The 23,539-nt window shown below is 40.2% G+C and overlaps 1 protein-coding gene across 1 annotated transcript; it reads right to left on the bottom strand.

Moving 5' to 3' along the window:
• Window positions 1-665: 665 nt before the first annotated feature.
• Window positions 666-22,886, bottom strand: LOC137874269 (zinc finger protein 585A-like). Its single transcript, XM_068712899.1, has 3 exons — window positions 22,540-22,886; window positions 15,667-16,814; window positions 666-2,834 (listed from the first exon to the last, which is right to left on the bottom strand). The coding sequence occupies exons 1-3, from the start codon at window positions 22,823-22,825 to the stop codon at window positions 1,047-1,049; spliced, it is 3,222 nt and encodes a 1,073-aa protein (XP_068569000.1). The 5' UTR covers window positions 22,826-22,886; the 3' UTR covers window positions 666-1,046.
• Window positions 22,887-23,539: the final 653 nt, after the last annotated feature.

Below are 23,539 nucleotides of genomic sequence, written 5' to 3'. Positions count from 1 at the left end.
TTACTAGTTGGAATTAACATTACTAGCTGGTATTAACATTACTAGCTGGTATTAGCATTACTAGTTGGTATAAATATTACTAGCTGGTATTAACATTACTAGTTGGTGGTAATATTACTAGTTGGTGGTAATAGTACTAGTTGGTATTAACATTACTAGCTGGTATTAACATTACTAGTTGGTATTAGCATTACTAGTTGGTGGTAATATTACTAGTTGGTGGTAATATTACTAGTTGGTGGTAACATTACTAGTTGTATCGGTCAACCTCTAAAGAAAAGTCCTGTTGTGACATTGGCTTCTCTGTTAGGAGATGAAATAATGGTGTTATTGAAACAGTGAGATTATGATGGATTGTGCAGTATGTTGCTTTTACTTGGTTGGTCTTCTCCTGCCTGTCGGTCTGTAGCAGGAGAGCTGAACCCGTCCAACAGTAGCTGCCGACGGCGCCCTCTCAGCGTTACCTAGGAGATGGGAGACGCTCGCCGCCCATCAGCGGGTCAGTGAGATCAGCTGGTGCTAAGCTAACATTGCTGATAATGCTAGTGACAGTATAGCTTTGACTCTGCTGGAAGCACGGTACATCAACAGAACGAGAAGCAACAACAAGTGAAAACAACAACAGTAAGATCGTCGTCATAGCTCCATTAAAACATGTTCCTTCATTAGCATGACCACATACTGTAGTTTATTTTCATAAAAGAAATATATGAAGTCATTCATAACACATGGAACAAAGTTCTTCATTAAACCACAGCTCCCAGTAACGTTCAGGTTGAACTCAGGTTATCTGGAGTCAGTCTCCCTCATTGAATCAGACTGAGGGTTAAAAGTCTACAGAGCTGCAACAAGTCATCGATAAACCAAATAATCAGCAACTATTTTAATAATTGATTACAAAAGATTCTTAAACTGAATTTCGGACTCTTTTACAGATCAAACAAAATAGTCCATGTTATTACTATAACAAATAAATATGTTATATAAATCTATATATAAATATTTACAATATAACACGTTAAATATCTTTGTCAGGCGGTTTGTAGTCAGTGACAATGTGAACTGGAAGTCTCTTCCTGCTGATCCTGAGTCAGATCTGAACCGCTCACAGCTTCACTTCCTGTCTCAGTCGCGTGTTGCACCATGTGCCGCCTCATGTTCGATACCTGCGTGAAGTTCTTATCGCAGATGGAGCAGCTGAAGGGTTTCTCTCGGGTCTCTCCCGTGTGCTGAGCCAAGTGGCGCTTAAGGTTCCCTCCTTGTGTGAATCTGATGCCGCAGACGGAGCAGTTGAAGGGTTTCTCTCCCGAATGAGTTCTCAGGTGTTTCTTCAGAGCTCCGCTTGCAGCGAAGCCTTTAGCGCAAACGGAGCAGCTAAATGGTTTCTCCCCCGTGTGAATTCTCATGTGAGCCTTCAGGTTGTGCTTGTGATTGAATGTTTTCCCACACTGGCGGCAGCGAAACGGTTTCTCTCCCGCTTCCACCTCCGAGTTCTCCTCCGCTTGGCTCTCATCAAGCTCGGACTGCTCGCTGCCACACTTGTGTCGTCTGAACCCTGAAAGCCACGTGAACTTTTTGTCACAGATGTTGCAGCTGAACTGTTTCTGTCCTGTGTGGACGGCCGTGTGCTGAGTCATGTGGACCTTTTGTGTGAAACCTTTGGCGCAGAAGGGGCAGCTGAAAGGTCTCTCTCCGGTGTGAAGCCTCTCGTGAGTCTTCAGATTCACCATCCGGCCAAATCTCTTACCGCACTGAGAGCAGCTGAATGGTTTCTCTCCGGTGTGACTCGTCATGTGACCCAGCAGTGACCTCTTACAACCGAATGTTTTCCCACAGTGAGAGCAGCTGAACGGTCTCTCTCCAGTGTGGATCCTCACGTGAGTCTGCAGATGTTCCTTTCGGCCAAATATTTTACCACAGTCGGAGCAGCTGAATGGTTTCTTAATGGTGTTACATCCTGAGTTTAAACCCAACTGAGGTTCTCCGCTCTCCATCCCGTCAACATCATTGAATTCATCCTTGAATTTAGAGTCTCCAGTCTCCTCATCAGTATCTGGTTCTGGATGTCTATCTGGATCCGAGTTCCTGTCTGGTTCTGGTCCTCCACAGTCCTCTCCATCACCTTCTGTTTCCATCTGTTCAGTTTGTCTTTGATGAAGCTGTGAGGACTGAGGTTTCTCTTCATCATCTTCACTCTTCATAGGAGTGAATGTGAACTTGGTGATATCAGCCTCCTCCAGACCTTGAAGCTGCCCTCCCTCCTGACTGGTCCAGAGTTTGTGGCTCTGAGACGATTCACCACCACATTTGTGTCTCTTGAGCTGATAAAGCCACGTGAACCTCTTGTCACAGACTCTGCAGCTGAACCGGTTCTCCTTGGTGTGGACGGACATGTGTTGTGTCAGATGTCCTCCGTGTTTGAAGCTTTTACCGCAAACGGAGCAGCTGAACGGTCTCTCTCCGGTGTGAATCCTCCTGTGGATGTTCAGATTGTCCTTGCGGCTGAATGTCTTCCCACACTCTGAACAGCTGAATGATTTGTCTCCGGTGTCTGTCCCTCTGCTGTCCTCAGAGTGTCTCTGAGAGGACTCCGGGACACACTGATGACTCTTGAGCTGAGTGTACCAGGTGAATCTTTCTTCACAGAATCGACAGCTGAAGCGTTTCTCTCCCGTGTGGACCGACATGTGATACGTCAGATTTACTTTTTGAGTAAAACTTCTCCCGCAGAAGGAGCAGCTGAAGGGTTTCTCTCCGGTGTGAGTCCTCATGTGGATCTTCAGATGTGGGCTGCGGCCAAATATTTTGCCACATTCAGAGCAGCTGTATGTTTTCTTTTGACATCTCAGATCGTTGACGGGGACTTCAACAATCTTCAGTGACTTTAAAACCGACTCAGGTTCTCTGTTCTCTGTCCGATCGTCATTACTGACTTTGGTCTTAAACTCTGAGGACTCAGAAGGATCCAAGTTCCAGGCTGGTTCCTCCTGACTGGTCCAGAGTACCTCCTGTTCCTCTTTAATGTGTGGGGGCTCTGGCTCCTCCTGGTCCAGAATGGAGCTCCACTCCTGCTGCTGAACCTCTTCTTTATCCTCCAACAGCTGCCGGACGTCTGCAGGAAACAGGAAACACACATTTCATCAAGGTCAGTCCACCTTAAATGAGACTCCGGGGCTAGAACCTCCTACAGATGAACTGGAACCTCCTAAAGGGAAACTAGAACCTCCTACAGATGAACTGGAATCTCATAAAGGAAAACTAGAACCACCTACTGATGAACTGCAACCTCCTAAAGGATAACTAGAACATCCACGTTGTTCCTACCTGAACCTTCTTCTTCATCATCTTCACTCTTTACAGGTGTGAATGTGAACTTGGTGATATCAGCCTCCTCCAGCCCTTGAAGCTGCTCTCCCTCCTGACTGGTCCAGAGTTCCTCCTGTTCCTCTTTAATGTGGTCCAGATTGGAGCTCCACTCCTGCTGCTCAGAGGGAACCTCTTCTTTATCCTCCAACAGCTGCTGGACGTCTGCAGGAAACAGGAAACACATTCTGAACCTTTAATTGTCAGAAATGTTACTTTTCTAGTTCTACATACAATAAAAGCCCCAAATGACCTGCGAAATCATTATTATTAATTAATGGCCACCTGTGTCCACATATACAGTATTTAAGGGAACTGTATCACAATTGGGATATATACATTTTCTGGGACTTTTTATACCTAGAATAGAGACGGGGAAGGACATGCAATTGTTAATAGTCTTATATTATGATGAGATACAACTTAAATTGTTGTGCAATGGTTGCAATACAAAGTGGGAAAGAGCAAAATTATGAAGAGTGCAAATAAACAAGATATAAAAAGAATATATGGACGTCTGCAGGAAAAAGAATGAAAACAGACACATCACTAAGTACTTTAATAATTCATATTATATGTAGATAAATATATATATATATAAATATATTAATATACAGTTGTGGTCAAAAGTTTACATACACTTGTAAAGAACATAATGTCATGGCTCTCTTGAGTTTCCCCGTTATTTCTACAACTCTGATTTTTCTCTGATAGAGTGATTGGAACAGATACTTCTTTGTCACAAAAAACATTCATGAAGTTTGGTTCTTTCATGACTTTATTATGGGTTAACAGAAAAAGTGATCAAATCTGCTGGGTCAAAAATATACATACAGCAGTGCTAATATTTGGTTACATGTCCCTTGGCCATTTTCACTTCAATTAGGCGCTTTTGGTAGCCATCCACAAGCTTCTGGCAAGCTTCTCGTTGAATCTTTGACCACTCCTCTTGACAGAATTGGTGCAGTTCAGTTAAATTTGATGGCTTTCTGACATGGACTTGTTTCTTCAGCATTGTCCACATGTTCTCAATGGGATTTAAGTCAGGACTTTGGGAAGGCCATTCTAAAACCCTAATTGTAGCCTGATTTAGCCATTCCATTACCACTTTTGATGTGCGTTTGGGGTCATTGTCCTGTTGGAACACCCAACTGCGCCCAAGACCCAACCTTCGGGCTGATGATTTTAGGTTATCTTGAAGAATTTGAAGGTAATCCTCCTTCTTCATTATCCCATTTACTCTCTGTAAAGCACCAGTTCCATTGGCAGCAAAACAGCCCCACAGTATAATACTACCACCACCGTGCTTGACGGTAGGCATGGTGTTCTTGGGGTTAAAGGCCTCACCTTTTCTCCTCCAAACATATTGCTGGGCATTGTGGCCAAACAGCTTGATTTTTGTTTCGTCTGACCACATAACTTTCCTCCAGAAGGTCTTATCTTTGTCCATGTGATCAGCAGCAAACTTCAGTCGAGCCTTAAGGTGCCGCTTTTGGAGCAAGGGCTTCCTTCTTGCACGGCAGCCTCTCAGTCCATGGAGATGCAAAACACGCTTGACTGTGGACACTGACACCTGTGTTCCAGCAGCTTCTAATTCTTGGCAGATCTGCTTTTTGGTGGTTCTCGGTTGACTCTTCACCCTCCTGACCAATTTTCTCTCAGCAGCAGGTGATAGCTTGCGTTTTCTTCCTGATCGTGGCAGTGACAAAACAGTGCCATGCACTTTATACTTACAAACAATTGTTTGCACTGTTGCTCTTGGGACCTGCAGCTGCTTTGAAATGGCTCCAAGTGACTTTCCTGACTTGTTCAAGTCAATGATTGGCTTTTTCAGATCCATGCTGAGCTCCTTTGACTTTCCCATTGTAGCGTTTGTGGGCGTTTGTATCCAATGAGCCCTATTTAAATGGCCTCAGAGAAGTCACCAGCTGTAGTCACTCATAATCACTCACAAGAAGTTAAGAGGCCATGCTATGAAGCTCATTTCATTGACACAACTTTCTAAGTCACCAAAATTGCTAATTCATGTTGCTGTATGTATATTTTTGACCCAGCAGATTTTGTCACTTTTTCTGTTAACCCATAATAAAGTCATGAAAGAACCAAACTTCATGAATGTTTTTTGTGACAAAGAAGTATCTGTTCCAATCACTCTATCAGAGAAAAATCAGAGTTGTAGAAATAACTGGAAACTCAAGAGAGCCCTGACATTATGTTCTTTACAAGTGTATGTAAACTTTTGACCACAACTGTATATATATATAATATAAAGAAATATATAATAAATAGATATATTTATAGTAGGATGTCTGCAAAAAACAGACACAATAGTACGACTTTAATATTTAATATTAATAGTTTTCCTGACTGACTGACATTAAATGTTAAAACAAAAATAACTATAATAATAATATATAATATTTAGTGCTGGGCAACGATTATATTTTTAAATTGATTTTTTTGCGATTAATCTCATTGTTATGCGCAAAGTTTATTAATGAATTCAAAAGTAGTGTATTGCACACTTGTATTTTAAAGTACTGCCATATGAACTAAAGTACACTAACATTTGGTTTGAATCACTTTAAACAGATCAGGTTCTTTTTAACAGCAGTATTCTTCACACAGTATCAGTTATATTTCTACTATCTGTGCTCAGTGTGTGACTTTATCTAAACGTTCCACTGCTGTGCAACATGAATACAATGTTCCACACGTTTCATCAAAATGTGTGTCTTCTGTCTTCATGACAGTCAGAGCATGTGAACGCAGCTCCCACTGTTCATCAACATAATGCACTGTAGCTCAGAGGTGACGACGGTTACCCGGCGATGTCCGGTAGTCTCCGGTGAGAGACGGCCGGTGCGCGTTGTGACTCCGTCTCTTTTGTAGTCCTCTCCTCTTCATAGACTCGTGTGTTCTTCTGATGACGGTGCGTCTGGAGGGAGGCTCCTACGTGACGTCATTCATGATCCTGAGAACGTTCCTCAGACCGACGTCTTCTCAACACTAGTCGTCCTGCAGTTTGTATCTCTCCACTTCTCTGTTAGCTCATCTTTAGTTTATCTCTACTTCTCCACACGCTGCATCAATGTAGTGATGAAGACTCCTCCACACGCTGCATCAATGTAGTGATGAAGACTCCTCCACCATTACCAGTGAGCAACGTACTTTCAAAATAATAATTTTAAAAAAACTGCGTTAACGCAATAACAACGCGTTAACTTGCCCAGCACTAATTATAATATAATAATGTAATAATATAATATATAATATAGATATTTTAATAATATAATGTATAATAATATAACATAATATGATATATATATATAATATATATAATAATATAATATATATATATATAGTAATAATGTTGTGTATGTATTTTCTTTCTTTTTTTTCCTTTTTTCTATTTTAACTTTTTTTTTTAAAGCCTTCTGTGGACAGGTGTTGTAAATTAGCGTTTCGCTACAAACAGTAAACATGCATAAATGTATGTTACAATTCTAATGCTACTGTAATGTCCATATCAAATAAAATAACATATATATATATATATATATATATAATATAACATATATATATATATATATATATATATATAATAATATAATATAAATGTATAATAATATATACAATATATAATATATAATAATATAATAATTAATCATAATAATATAATATATTATAATATATTATAATATAACATAATATAATAATAACCCAAACAGCCACAACATCAACCAGCTTCTTCTCATCAAAGCTAACGTTAGCTTAACAACATTAGCTGAGCAGTAAACAAGAGAGAAAACCAACCCGTTCTTCTTCGCGGCTTCATTTCGTGTAGCAGCCGTTTCTGGTATCGTTCTCTGGTCCGTTAACTAACCGGAAGCCTCCCGGTTAGTTTCTTGTCCTGTTATATCGAGACAGATGACGGTTGTAGATGTATCTGTCTATCTAACTAACGGTTCACCGACCGAGCGGCTGGAGGAGCGGCTGACATGAATACGAGCACATCCGGGGGAGAACAGATTTCAAAATAAAACGCTCACTGATTACTGACCTGTCACGTTGTGTATTTTCTGATATTAAAATTAATTATATTGTAGTTTCTCTCACTGTAGCTACGATTCTAATACATTGCACCATGACTTATTCAAATACGTTTACATTTATTTCACTCATTAAAATTAGTTTTATTGAACAACTCTTATTGTGAAGGCCTGCAACATTGCACCGGAAACTCTAACATAAGATGGCGTTCAGTTTAGAAAATGTCTGATATTCATATATTGATATTCTTTCATTTTAGTTAATTTATTGTTGCTGCATCGTCTGAAACTAATACTAAATATATTATAAATATATATATATTATAATAAATAAAATCTGATAAATCCCCAACTCTAAATACATGATTATTATTATAAATACAATCTAATAAATCATAAAATAATTATAATTGATTATTATTATAATAAAATGATATTTAAAACATTAAAATGTTTAATATTTAAAGGATAATTATTGATCTGTGATTAGCTGATATATTCACCGAATGAAAGTAAATAAAAACACAATGAGAACAGGAAGTGATGTCACACTGTTGCACTGCTGTGACTGTTAAAAGAAAATTAAATCTGTGTAAACTACATCTGAACACTAACGTTTCTTTATAACCAAAAGATCATAAGAACTAATGAAGAAAGCTTTGTCACGATGACGGTCTCCATCTCGTCGTGTGTTGTATTTCTTGTGGCATCTGTTTTGAACTGTTTTAAAATTCACTAATAAATCACTTTGTTATAAGAAGTTACAGAATCTGTTATAAAGTGAATTTATTACCTGCACAACTTTCCATGAAAATGAAAACCAGGTTCTTGGGTGAGAAACACAGGATCAAGCTGTGGAAGTCCTCCAGTGATATCTCTAGTGATGACTCATCTTCTCACATAACGTATATACTGTATATATATATATATATATATATATATATATATATATATATATATATATATATATATATATATATATATATATATATATATATATATATATATATACACATATATACATACCAGTGGTGGGCCGTCAGGGCCAGCAAAGCCTTCTCTGCTGGCCTAAACAGAATCACAAAGTTATAGCTATTTTATAATTTAATAATTTTTCATAAATACAAAACATGTATTATAATTATTTTTTTTTATTATCTTATTATCTCATTGCACAGCTACTGTCTTCCTCAGTTGCTCTGCTTCCAGTACAGCTTGTTTTAAGTAGAGCTTTTATCCAATCAGAGTTCACCTCTATCAGAATCAGAATCAGCTTTATTGGCCATGTATGCGTACGCATATATGGAATTTGGCCCCGGTTTCCACTCCGCTCTCAATGTACAAACACTATTTTACAGCTGTTCCTGTGTCTGGTAGTTTTGGCGTACAGTGCTCTGTAGCGCCTACCAGAGGGGAGGAGTTGAACAGGTTGTATCCAGGGTGTGAAGGGTCTGCAGTTATCTTTCCAGCCTGTTTCCTGATTCTGGAGGTGTACAAGTCCAGGATGGAGGCCAGGCTGGAATTAAGGATCCTCTCTGCAGACCTGACAATCTGTTGTAGTCTGTTTTTGTCCTGTTTAGTGGCCGATCCAAACCACACAGTGATGGAGGAGCAGAGAACAGACTGGCTGAGTAAAACAGGATCAGCAGCTCCTGAGGCAGGTTGAACTTCCTGAGCTGGCGCAGGAAGTGCAACCTCTGCTGGGCCTTTGTCTTTAGGTAAGAAGAGAGGCCCGAGGCCGGCTAGGAAGCCTTTGCAGATTAAAGTATATGAGGACGATATTGTTGATTGTCATATCTTCAACCAATCAGATTTTTAGTTTGACATGTCAGAGCATTCTAGGTAGCCTACAAGTACGTCAGCATTAATGCACACCGTGATTGGTCAGTAGGCTAAACTGAAAGCTAGCTAGCAGAACTTAGTATTAGTAGTAAGAGTTCAAGTTGAAAGATATGTAAGAAGTTATGACATTAACTTGACATTTTTTGTGTTTTCCTTGGTGTAGCTTTGTTCTTCTAACACTCAATGGCTGAAGGAGGAGAAACTGATTTAGGAGTTACTGACAAAGCCTTTCTGGAGAAGAACATTTCCAGGAAAGCTGGACATCGTAAGAAAGGGTCAACCCCACAGCTAGCAGCCCTGACCCAGCCAGGAGAAGGATTTGTACGAACGGTATTCCTGGCTGACAGCGTCGGAGAATCGCTTCACATTTTATGGCTAAGAATGCGTTTTATTTGCTACTGAGCGTCTTGGTGTTTGGAGCTAAGCTACGCTAACCTGAGGTGGCTAACCAAGGCAGCAACAAGACACCATTGCACGACAAGACACTTACAAGCTACGGTGCTTTTGAAACCTTTTGCTGAGACCCGAGTGGATCTACAACTCAACGAACTTGTTCACAGGAGGACCTCTGGCTGGAACTGAACCGCACCGATGTTCTGTAGAACTGCATCATTAAGCTCTTTAACAAAGAAAGGAGGATGGACTTTGTCTTTAAGTGAGCTGCTTTGTTTTACATCTGCAGTAGCGTTACTAGTGTTAATGTTTCTATGGAGTTGTTTTTATGATATGGTTAATATTGTTCCTCTGATGTGAATCGTATTTGAATGGTGCTCTTCAGTGTGTGGATGAATGCGTGTTTTAGCGCCGCAGTGTTGCTGGATTGATTTGTTGCTTTGTTGTCATATAAATATATGTGACTGGTTCTTGTGAGTTTGTTCTTGTCATTGTGTTAATTACATTGATTTTGACTAGATGCATTGTCCGTTAATGATGCAGCATCCCGTCATGCTCGTATTCATGTCTCTGTTTTCTTTAACAAAGCAAGAATTATGGTCTGGAGAAATGGGGATTGTGTGTTGATTGCTTTAGCTCTGTTTGAATCAGTAGAACAGCTAAACGCTGTGGGCAGAGTTTGTAGTGTGTGTGCTGCTGTTGGTTTTCCTGCTAAGCTACTTTAGCATAGCGTGCCTCTCCCAGAACAAATGTGCATCACCAGAGTACAATGTTTTTCTTCCGTGGTGGGCGTGTCAGGCAGCACGTTGTCTGTGACGTCTGGTGGGTTGCCAGGTTGAGCGCAGTGGCTCCACCGAAAGAACATTATATTTCCCACAATTTAAGCATCTGCATTTCCAAATGCACTAGTATTATTCAAACGTATTGTTCGGTTTGTAAGCCTCGTACCGAACGGTTTAGTACGAATATGTGTATTGTTACACCCCTAGAAACAAATAACTGTAGCTGTGGCGTCATAATGAGGTTATTAGGAGAACGTTCAACTGTAGTAGGACAGCACTGAAGGCCCAGGTATAAAATGCATGGCCCGCCACTGATACTTCCATATACATATATATATATATATATATATATATATATATATATATATATATATACACACATACATACATAACACACTAAAGAGGAATTAAAGCTGCAAGCAGCATTGATCGGGCCCTCGCATATTCACGCACGTCGAGGGTACTGGCAGGACTGTGGTTGATGCGACCATACACTTCTGTGACCATCATACACTGAGTGCACAAGTTAAACGGTATTTCCTGTGTCGCCCAATGGCGTAGCCAGGTCATTTTACCAGGTCTTGAGCCTCGAATGTTTTGAGTGTACCTCCAAATACAATCATAACTGTCACCATATAAAAATCAACAAAAAACTGAATGTGTGTAAATGCACTTCAGTGTTTGTAACATGACAGACTGTCAAAGTAAATGCAGTTTGTTTGTGCAGGTAGCTCTGCCAATCACTGCTGAGTGACTCAAAGCTGGAAGAGTCGAGGAGAAATAGGAGAATGTATAGTTCCATGTGGCAAAAAAAACATCTTTTTATAAAGAAATAAGTTTAAGCCAAAAGCTGATCCAATGTAGAATAAGCTATCATACAAATTAGTCTGGATGCAGTTTGATTTTATTAAACAAACTTCACATCGCATGAAATTACTTTACATTAGGGCCTGTTCCAAAACGAACAAAAACAGTTCAATTTACTATTAATGAAAACTCCACGTACAAGCGCGATTTGGAAACCATTTTTATCCAATTTCTGCTCTCCAAACATCTTAGTTTGCAAATATTTAGATCAGAGAAGTCTTTTTCTGGTCGTGTGCCCACGAACCCTTTTAATAAGTTCAGTGTTTGGGCCTCAGTAATTATAGAATCCTGCTTACGTCCGTGGTTGCCAGTAGGTGGCGCTATGACTATGAGTTAATATTGCCATGCAGAAGTCCTAACGTCATGAAGTCATCAAGCATGTCAAGTTTGGGACAGTTTTGACAAAGTACAGTCGAGTTACAACAGCTTGATGGATGATGGCGAACCATGTAAAATGTCTGCCAAACCACAACCACGTCATTCGATGAAACCTCAAACTTTTAGTAACTTTTAATCACTACGGTCTTTAGATTGTTCTGACCAAATTCTAAGTTGATCTGATTAACTCCCTAGGAGGAGTTCGTAGTACAGCACCTGAAAATGGAAAAAAAACAAGAGAAATTCATACAAAATTTAAAATGGCTGACTTCTGGTTGGGTTTAGAGCATGGACCCCTACGACTTTTTTTAAGTCTACATGTCACACATCTGCTTACCAAATTATATATATCTAGGTGAAACGTACTGCAATGGCTGCATCGTCGAAATTCTGTAGGGGGCGCCATCGAGCTGACTTGCCATTCTGAAGCATTAAAATCACATTAGATAAATACATTCAGGATTTTAAATGTGTTTGAGAAGTTTGGTTGTGTTTTGAGCATTTTTAGCCCCTCAAAAACACTTTCGTTTTTCATGGCGAAGAATGCGTCGCCACGGCAACGGCCTTTCACGAAACAACAAGCTTTGAGTAACTTTTAATCACAAAGGTCTTTAACCAAATTCTAAGTTGATCAGATTAATTCCCTGGGAGGAGTTAAAGTAGAGCGCCTGGAAATTGAAAAAATGACACTAGAAATTCATACAAAATTCAAAATGGCTGACTTCCGGTTGGGTTTAGGGCATGGCCCCAAGAGACTTTTATTTAAGTCCACATGTGATACATGTGCCTACCAAATTTGTAAATCTGTGTGAAATGTACTGGGAGGGCTGCTTCGTCAAAATTTTGTAGGGGGCGCTATTGAGCCAATTTTCCACTCTGAACGAATAAAATCATATTATATAACACAATTTTGTGCTTTAAATCTGTGTGCCAAGTTTGCTTATATTTTGAGCATTTTTAGTCTCTCAAAATTACCTTTGTTTTTCATGGCAAAGACTGCATCGCCACGGCAACAGAGTTCCACGAAACATCAAAGGGTTCATGAACTGACATTATGAACTTCTTACATTTGTGTGGAACTAATTTGATGTTGATCTGATTTACCTACTAAGAGAAACAAGCCAAAGTATAAAGACTTTAACTTACAGTTACCAGTAGGTGGCGCTATGACTATGATTAAAAATTGGCCTGCAGATGTCTTCAGGCCTGGAGTCTAATCAAACATGTGAAATCTGGTAAAGATCTGATGATGTGGAGTCAAGTTACATCAGTTTATTCGTTCATGGCGAAGGATCAAAGTTCGCCGAGCCGCCACGTCGCCACGCTTTGACAACTTCTTACAATCTTCACAATGAAGCAATTATCAAGGTTTTAAGGCTTTTCTGACAACATTTGAGAGGGATCTGAATAATCTGTGAGGAGCAGGATGTCAAAGTACAAAACCTATAACTTCCTGTTGCCACTAGGTAGCGCTATTACTATGATTCTAAATTGTCATATAGATGTGTTCAGGGTCAGGATGTTATGACATATGAGAGATTTGGAGCAGATTAGACAATGTACGGCCGAGTTACAACAACGTCCTGCTTTGTGGCGAATGGTGTTTTTTTACGGACACATAGTTCGATAACTTTTTGATCTTTGAGTAACTTTTCACTGTCAAGGTGTCAAGAGCATACTGACCGAATCTGAAGTCACCGAGTCTGAAATCTTTAGTATGATGCCTTGAAATGGTCAAAAAACGTCATAAAATTCAAAATGGCCAACTTCCTGTTTGGTTTAGTGAAAAATTCCAAGAGGATTTTTTGTACATCCCATCACGTTCCACATACCTACCAAATTTCATACAGTTAGGTGAAACCCAAAGTTGGGGCTACTCTATAGGGGGCGCTATCGAGCCAATATGTCATATTGGCTGGACACCACTGAAATTTTCACCATGACTGGCTTGCGTGCCATATTTTAAAAAATTCCCAGTATCCCAAGCACCTTTTTGCGATGAAACTGGTACGATAAGAACAATAAACATTAGAAGAACAATAGGGCCCTGATGACAATAATGAGTTATTTTCTACTTAACACCTTAAACTGAATGAAGACAAATTCAGAGCAAAACAAACGTTTAATGTAACATTCAGTTTGTTCTCCATCATCAAAATTAATAACGATGATTGTTGCTGCTGTCGGATCTGAAAGAGTTGATTTAAACCACAGGAAGTAAAAACATGGAAGTTCTTCTTCACCTCAAATTATCAACATGATTCTACAAACATGTTATGATTCAGCCTGATATTAAGAGACATGAACACACCTGTGTGTGTGTGTGTGTGTGTGTGTGTGTGTGTGTGTGTGTGTGTGTGTGTGTGTGTGTAGGGGTGTGTGTATTTAGGTGTTTGTGATACTCGATGCTGATTACAGATCAATATATAAATGGTCAGGTGACCACGTTGTCTGCTCTCGTTTTAGGAACAGTAAACTATGTTCTGGTCAGAATAAATAAATAAAATATATAAATAAATATTCAGTCAAAATATGAGATCAGCGTTAATTATTTATAATATCGGATCCTGGAAATGTTACATGAACAACACATCTGTAGGAATCTGCAGGAGGAGAGCTAACGTTAGCTGGAAAAGGTTAGCTGGTTAAGGTTAGCATGGTACGGTTAACTAGTTAAGGTTAGCATGTTACGGTTAACTAGTTTAAGTTAGCAAGTTAACGTTAATTAGTTATGGTTAGCTGTTAGCAGAGCAACATTTGTCTTGATCAGACATTTTTGACATAATTTATTCCCATCATGTTGCTCACATTAATCAAAGTGACCAGCTCGTCTATCCACAGCACAAAGCTAACAGCTAACAGAGGTTACAATATGGTGTAAAAACCACATCCAATATGGTGCGTTCAAGCTCTACTCAGTGAAACAGTATAAGGTAAATGATCACGCACTCATGATGTCACACATGTAGCTTCATGTACCTTCTTGTAAAATGTAGTTCTCAGTGAGAAACTTGAACAAATCCAGTTGTTTGATGTCTCCACATTAATATAAACTAAATATTAGAGATAAACTATAAGCTGTTAACTTTAACACTCCAAATTGATTAATATACAGAAATAAAACTAATAATGCCTCTAAAATGTTTAATCAAAGCATATTTTTCAATAAATACAATAATTTATTTCTGTGTTTTTCTGCAAATCACCACTAAAGATGACAACAAAGTAAAAGTATAACATTTTGTTCAAATCAATGTTGATTTTATTTATTATTTTAAAGACCCACATTTTCCATTTCGGACAACTAGGTTGGATAAAGAAGCCGTCCATGTCCAGAAGTGTCAATTTCACTTCCCACAATGCATCGCTCAGCTGGCTACAGGAGCCCGTTTAGCACAAACCTGCATTTCAGGTCCGATGGGGGTTGGATCCACAAACTAAATTAACCTCCTCAGAATCACAACGTTCAGCACGTCTAAACGGGTACCAAGAGTTCTGCTTTCAGACCTGGTCTGACGTCTGGACCTGATGGGTCCTGACAAAGTCTCGGGTTAAGGTCCAGAAACAGGACTTGTTACCGTCGATGACCTTCCTCGGCAGCCATCGAGATACATCTGCACCAGACCAACTGGACTTGTGATCTGGTCTCAGGTTTCTGACTCCCACACCACATGTGTTGTGTTCTACATCATCAATGAATGTATTCCTGATCATTTCAATCACTTCATCTATAACAGTCAGGTTTTGAGCCCCCGACATGAAAAGCTTTGTGAACATAGCTGCACGTCTCCGGACTGAAGGACCATCACGACGTGTTCAAAGGTTCAATTTCCTGTTCTACTTTGGTTGAATTGGAATCTGCGTCAGCCCCCCGACTGCTGGCCCCGCCACCTTCGGCCTCCCGACCGCCCCCCCCCCCCACCATCGGCCCTGCCACCTTCGGCCTCCCGACCGCCGCCCCCCCCACCATCGGCCCCGCCACCTTCGGCCCCGCCGTCAGCCCCGTGCAGCTTCATGTGTCTCTTCAGATGTCCTGTAACCGTAAAACATTTCCCGCAGATGGAGCAGCTGAATGGTTTCTCTCCGGTGTGGACCCTCATGTGGATCTTCAAGCTCCCCTTCTGGGCACAACTTTTCCCGCACACGTTGCAGCTAAAGGGTTTCTCCCCCGTGTGGACCCTCATGTGTTTGGTCAAGTCTCCTTTTTCGGCACAGCACTTCCCACAGAAGGGACAGCTGAAGGGTTTCTCTCCCGTGTGGACCCTCATGTGTTTCTTCAGGTCTGTTTTCTGAGCGCACCCTTTGCCACAGATGGAGCAGCTGAAGGGTTTCTCCCCTGTGTGGTACTTCATGTGTCTGTTGAGGTGTTCTTTCACGTGAAAGCTTTTGCTACACAGTGAGCAGGTGAAGGGTTTCTCTCCGGTGTGGATCCTCATGTGTCGGGTCATGTTCCCTCGTCCGCTGAAGTTCTTCCCACAGAACAAGCAGCTGTATGGCTGCTCTCCGGTGTGACACCTCATGTGAGCAGTCAACGAGCCGCTGTCTTTGAACGTCTTATCGCAGCCGGTACACGGGAACGGCCTCTCGCCCGTGTGGTCTCTGACGTGTCTGTTCAAGTTGCCCTTCAAGCTAAAACTTTTCCCACAATAGGAGCATGGGAACGGTCTCTCTTTGGCTGAAGAGCCGACGTCGCTCTCAGAGACTTCGCTGTGTTTCTGAGCCTCGACACCCGATTGGGCTTCGTTGGTTTGTGACCAATCAGAGTCGTCAGTTTCAGAAGAGTCCAGAGAATCGTCTTCATTAACTGGTTGTAAATGTGGATCTGAGTTCCTGTCTGGTTCTGGTCCTCCACAGTCCTCTCCATCAGCTTCTGTTTCCATCTGTTCAGTTTGTCTTTGATGAAGCTGTGAGGACTGAGGTTTCTCTTCATCATCTTCACTCTTCACAGGAGTGAATATGAACTTGGTGATATCAGCCTCCTCCAGACCTTGAAGCTGCTCTTCCTCCTGACTGGTCCAGAGTTCCTCCTGTTCCTCTTTAATGTGTGGGGGCTCTGGGTCCTCCTGGTCCAGACTGGAGCTCCACTCCTGCTGCTCAGAGGGAACCTCTTCTTTATCCTCCAACAGCTGCTGGACGTCTGCAGGAAACAGGAAACACACACATTAGTGACACCGTGCTGCTTTGGGCCGTTTAGAAGCTGCAGGATGGAAACGAGGTCGGCTTCCACTTCAAACTAAATGAGAAGCTAAAGCAAAATGCTGAAGCTAGAGCTATTATTGAAGTGAAACGCTAATACTAAAGTTTAAAGCTAATGTTATTACTGGAGCTAAAGCTGATTCTGAAGCTGAAGCAACACTGAAGCTTTGGCTAATACTGAAGCTAAGGCTAATACTGAAGCTAAAGCTAATATTTAGGCTAAAGTTATTTCTGGACCCAAAGCAAATACTGACGTTCCAGCAAATACTGGAGCTAAAGCTCACACTGTAACTAAATCTAATAATTCAGCTAGATAGATAACACATGAAGCTAAAGTGTTAGCTTTGTATTAATTGTGTAGCATTAACGGTTACAAATGTGTGGTGTACTATTAGCTTCGTAGTATTAGTGATTTATAATTAGCAATGAAGTATAAGTTTTGTATTATTAGCGGTGCAATATTAACTTTGTGGAATACGTTTTGTAGTATTAGCACTGTAGTACCGGCTTTGCAGTATTAAAGGCTTACAATTAGCAGTGTAGTATTAGCATTGTAGTATTAGTTTAGTAGCATTAGTTTTGTAGTATTAGCGGTTTAAAATTAGCGGTGAAGTATTAGCTTTGTAGTATTTATGGTATAGTATGTTGTGGCAATTTATCATACTGTTCTTTTAGATATAACTTGAATTGCTCAAACCAAGAGTCTAGACCCACAGCTAGAAGTTATAAGAGCCAGAGAAAGTAAATTCAGTATGTTAACTAGTTGCCAACCTATTCAGTAACTATATAGTGAAATATTACAGAGAAAACAGAAGGACAAACTTGGGAAGTAGCAGGTCCACAAACGCATCGCATGCATAAGCTCTTTATTATGTTTGATAACCGACCAATGAAAACATAGGGTAGAATGGAGGTATAAAATAATGTACAGTGCTATTGTGAAGTTAGTTGAGTCCGGACAGCTCGGTTTACTTGTACTCTTTGTGATGCAAATGAACCTGCGTGAACTGAAGTACATCCAATCTCTCTTGTGTTCTGTGTTCGTTACAGAGTTCCTGATAGTGAGATCCTGTGGTGTCTCACCACGACTCAGATAGAGAACAGTTACTGAGCCGTTAGGTATTGAGTTTTAACATAAAGCACATTTTCTGCACTGGTGCTTTCGGTCTGTGAGGAGGAAAGGACGGCTGCGAAGGTGTGGAATGTTCCCCGGGAAGTCCTAAGATAGGAACTTGTATTCAGTAACAGTGTTTGGAAACCCACTAACTAATTCACGTTTTAGTTATAAGTATAGTATAATTCTGAGTGACATAATTCTGATTGGACTGGCACATTGTTAAACGTTTAAAAAAACAGAGGGATTAAATAAAGAGTTGAACTTCATGGAGATTTATTTTCTGTCATGAAAAGAGAAGATCAATAAGTCTTGGGATCGCTGAGCAGAAGCACTAAAGACTTATGGCCGATAAGCAGATGTGCACTAAGACTCTGGACTACAAAACGGTGTATTTTTGAGAATAAAATTAAAATACTATAAAAATATTACTAACACTGTCCGGGATCCCGGTGCTGCCATGCGTCAATGTTGATTGAGAACAAATAATTAACATAAATGTAATTTTAGATGATTGCAGTGTGTTGATGTTATGCTGGTACTGTTCATGACATTACTCATATACATGATTTTCCGCGATTTCTACTATTTCTATTGCTGCTTGTTTTATGCTGTGAACTTCATTTTGGCTTTAGTCACTCTATATTATGCAATATCTGCTTGATTACAATTAATAACTGACGTGCACGGAACAAGGACTGGTGGGAGGGCTCAACATCAGCCATCAGACTGAGGGGAGGAGCAGGTGGCGGGGCGGACCCCAGAGAGGGACCGACCAACACACACACACACACACACACACACACACACACACACACACACACACACACACACACACATTACAACACAGAGGGTGAGTTAACTTTAGAGACTATGACAAACTTACTCTCACACACATACCAGATGTATTCGAACAAAAATGAAGGTTTTAGAAAGTTACCACAGGTTATGTTAACTATTAAAAAGAAAAAAAGAAAAAAAATGTTTGGTTGGCTCAGGAGGCATACCAATTAGTGAAACGTACACAAACTGCAACAATAAATGTTTGTTTTTTGGGGTTATTATTTTGGGAATTACAATACAGTACAGTATGATATATCACAGCAGGGGTTTGTCAATCCTGCAACATGTGACTTGTTTCCTATGCCAGACTGTTTTCCTCCGAGATGAGTAGGACTTTGTGACAGTTCTGTCTCATACTTATGTTGATTATTACAGTTTATCTGAGAAATATGAACAAACCAGCTAGTGCTTTCTTTTATTTTTAATTGATAAAGGAATCAATTAAACTGACAGCTGACAAACTCACAGTTAATTATGGTAATATGATAGAATTTCTTACAAATTAATAAGTTGTTTGATTATTGTTTGTTATGAAACTCACTGACATGTCACATTATACAGTTCAACAGAGATTGAGGTCCGATTTCTGTGTTTCACCTCATCTCAGGAGACTTATTTTAACATGTTTATGTTAACATTCCCTAGCTAGCTACAACATGGAGTTGCGTAAAATTCACAAAACAGCTAAAGCTTTAACCGTATCAATGGATGATGTGCATAAACCATTTTGGGTAATATGTGAGGGTGTTTTGATAAATTGTAAATACTTGAATGGCCATATGAATGGCCAAAGGGGGAATTGGCGTGGCAATTTATCATATTGTTCTTTTAGATATAACTTGTATTGCTCAAACCTAAACACAATCTAAAAGAGTCTAGACCCACAGCTAGAAGTTATAAGAGCCGGAGAAAGTAAATTCAGTATGTTAACTAGTTGTCAACCTATTCAGTAACTATATAGTGAAATATTACAGAGAAAACATGAGGACAAACTTAGGACAGTAGCTGGTCCACAAACTTAGGCACATGATCTTTATGATGTTTGATAACCGACCAATGAAAATTAAAACAGAAGAAACAAAAGTACATGGACCTGAAGACCAGCGGGAGGTTCTAAAATTGTTCTAGTATGAGTGACGTGAGTCACTCAAGGGGGGAATGTGGGAGAAAATAGTATTTGTGTCTTGAAATATATTTGTGTAAAATCAATCATATTAGGGCAAGATTTTTAACGGAGGTGAAGAACTGAAGCCGGTCGCTGTGACGGAATCAGGAGAAGACGAGTGATGAAACAGAAGGAGACTGACCTCTTGAACCCAAACCTTATTTTTTAGGCCTCTGCTCGAAAATTGCATACCAATAACAAAAAGGGTATATCTCTGCAACCACAAGGTCTATTTGAATAATTGTGGTGTTAAAATAAAGAGAGCACTTGTGAGATTTGTTCAGGTGTGTAATTATCAGTATATATGTTACTGGTTAAGAGTAAATGAAGATGGAACACAGAACAAATTGAAAAGTTTCAGGTTTGCCTAAAAAAAAAAAAAGAAGCACTTTCAGGATAATTATTTATTTGTAATGATACAGCTGCAGGTCTAAACCTCTCCTGATCATAGAACAATATGTGAACAGTCTCTCTGCAAAGTTTGACTTTGATAAAGTGAAGCACAACAAAATTAGAGAGGTTTTAGTACAGAGAGTTCAGGGGAGGTCTCCAAAATGGTTATTTTGAATTTGAATTTTGTACCAAACTATATATTTCACTTGTATATCACTACTGGTGTTCAATACATCCAAATACAGCAGTTTGGGCTTTATTTGAAGGCCGGAATCCTCTCTGAGCCCTGTCTGCGTCTCTGTGCCTACTGGATTTTTTTTTTATTTCAGACCCCTGTGTTGACGCAGGGCTGTATCTCAGCAACCCATTGGTCGATTTCAGTGAATGACACCTCTTTCGACGCGTTAGAGCCAATAGAATTGAGCTAAACCAACGTGAAGAAGACTGACAGCACTTTAAGTCAATCAGAATCAGCAGAGCGCTGTTCTGTGACACGTACTGGCTGTGAGTCACGAACATTCTATCCCTCCCCCCATTGTCTGTCCTGCAGTTACCTAGGAACGCCCAGAGTGATTTGAATGAAAAACAGGATGTAGCTGTAACGTTTCCGTTGAGGAATTAGCAGGAAAGAAATTAAAAATTATTTTATCACGGAGAAACAGCTACGGTAAGAGAAATTTTACAACAATCGTTTGATGAAGCGATTTGTGCTGCAGGTGTTTGTTGGCTCATAACTCGGTGATGCTTTGTTGTAGCTTTATTTGATGTATATGTCCAGAATCCGTGGACTGTCTGCTTTCTTGTGAGATGATGTGTGTGCGTATTGTATAAAATACCAGAAATGTGGCGAGTGGGTTGCATAGGTGGCGCTAAATGGATTTTGATATTTAGTCATTCTTTTATTTGGTTTTTGAGCTGTGTTTGGAGCATGTAAAAACGGCTTACATATTCTTGTAACCCAGGTTCTGCTGTTTAATCGGATGTATAACGGCATTATATTAATTTGTGATATTACAGAGTGACATTGTTATTCACTCTGTACGCTAAACTTTCTCCACAGCCCCCAAAACTGGGGGTGCTTGGGCTCAAGAGGTTCAAAAAACCCTGTTATGAGTTGCCCGAGGTACACAGTGTAACTTGTTTAGGTGACAATAGCTTCGTAGTATTAGAGGTTTCGAATTAGAGATGAAGTATAAACTTTGTAGTATTAGTGGTATAGTATTTGTGGTATAGCATTGGCTTTGTAGTATTAGTGGTATAGTATTTGTGGTATAGCATTGGCTTTGTAGTATTAGTGGTATAGCATTATTGATATAGTATTAGCTTAGTAGTATTAGTGGAATAGTATTATTGGTATAGTATTAGCTTTGTAGTATTAGTGGTATAGTATTATTGGTATAGTATTAGCTTTGTAGTATTAGTGGTTATAGCATTATTGATATAGTATTAGCTTAGTAGTATTAGTGGAATAGTATTATTGGTATAGTATTAGCTTTGTAGTATTAGTGGTATAGTATTAGCTTTGTAATATTAGTGGTATAATATTAGCTTGTAGTATTATTGGTATAGTATTAGCTTTGTAGTATTAGTGGAATAGTATTATTGGTATAGTATAAGCTTTGTAGTATTAGTGGAATAGTATTATTGGTATAGTATTAGCTTTGTAGTATTAGTGGAATAGTATTATTGGTATAGTATAAGCTTTGTAGTATTAGTGGAACAGTATTATTGATATAGTATTAGCTTTGCAGTATTAGTGGTATAGGATTATTGACATAGTATTAGCTTTGTATAATTAGTGGTATAGTATTATTGATATAGTATTAGCTTTGCAGTATTAGTGGTATAGTATTATTGACATAGTATTAGCTTTGTATAATTAGTGGTATAGTATTATTGGTATAGTATTAGCTTTGCAGTATTAGTGGTGTAGTATTACCACAGCTCACATGAGTTGTGGTTGTTAGCAGCTAACGAGTTAGTTTGTTATTTAATATTAATAATCATCTGTTTATATATGTTATGGTATTCAATGTGTCTCAGAGATTTGACACAATGTTTCCGTTCAGGAAAAATGTTAGCTAACTCTAGCTAACGTTAGCTACAGTTAGCTAACGTTAGCACGTCTCCGGGCCTCTCCTCAGGACCCACCTGCTCGGTGCAGCTTGACTTCCGGCTTCAGCACGGCATCGAGCAGCCTCCTCTGGCTCTGGATCTCCCGCTCTGACCGCTCAGCTCTGTCTTCGTACTCCGCCACGGTTTCCTCAAACAGACCGACAATCTCCTCCGCAGCCGCCGTTAGCCGCTCGGTGAGCAGCGCTCTCAGCGCCGGGATTTCAGCCGCTTCTTCTCCTTTTTCCACCCGCAGCAGAACGTCTTCGGCGGCGGCGCCGAGCCGCTCGTGTACCGACACCCGCAGCAGCCGCACGGCGCACATTTTGCTCCTTTTTCTGCGGACAAAGAGAGCCAGCGGGGCCGCGACACACACACGGAGTTCCGCGTCGATGACGGTTCGCTTTGAGGAGAGCGACGCGGCAGAAGCGAACAGCGAACTCTGCTGGGCCGGAGGGCGAACAACAAGGAGTACTCTGATGTGAAAATGATTTTGAAAGGGTGGGATTGGATGGGTGAGAGAGGAGACAGAATCATGTTTGACACACACAGAGGTTATTAAATGACAGGCTTGTGTGTGAGAGAGAGAGACAGATAGGAGGTCTAACAATGCCTTTGACTGAATTCAAGTCATGTGTGTGTGTGTGTGTGTGTGTGTGTGTGTGTGTGTGTGTGTGTGTGTGTGTGTGTGTGTGTGTGTGTGTCAGTGTGTAGAGCGACAGACAAGAGAGAGAGCGAGTGTGTGCGTGCGTCACTGGTTGTCATGGTGAGGACGCACCTGGTTGGAGAGGCAGACTGATACAGAAACGTTTCAGTTAACAGTGAACAAAACTCCTGCCTCCTCTTCATCATGAGAGAGAAGACTCTGCCGAACGCGCTGATGTGGTTTTTATGTTTGTGGTGTTTAAAATGTGAGCTCTAGAGCAAAATACAAAACTGGTCCCATCTGCTTTCTTTGAGACATGAGTGGTGAGATTTAACATGGAGTCTAATGGAGCAGTTGGTTGGAGTTCAGCACAACATGTCCTCTCATTTGACC

Source organism: Cebidichthys violaceus, unplaced genomic scaffold, assembly GCF_023349555.1.
Source record: "Cebidichthys violaceus isolate CVI_PGR_0920_01 unplaced genomic scaffold, fCebVio1.0.p SCAF_180, whole genome shotgun sequence".
Classification (NCBI taxonomy): domain Eukaryota; kingdom Metazoa; phylum Chordata; class Actinopteri; order Perciformes; family Stichaeidae; genus Cebidichthys; species Cebidichthys violaceus.
The sequence above is the reverse complement of the archived record's forward strand: the minus strand, read 5'-3'. Positions and strand labels throughout refer to the sequence as shown.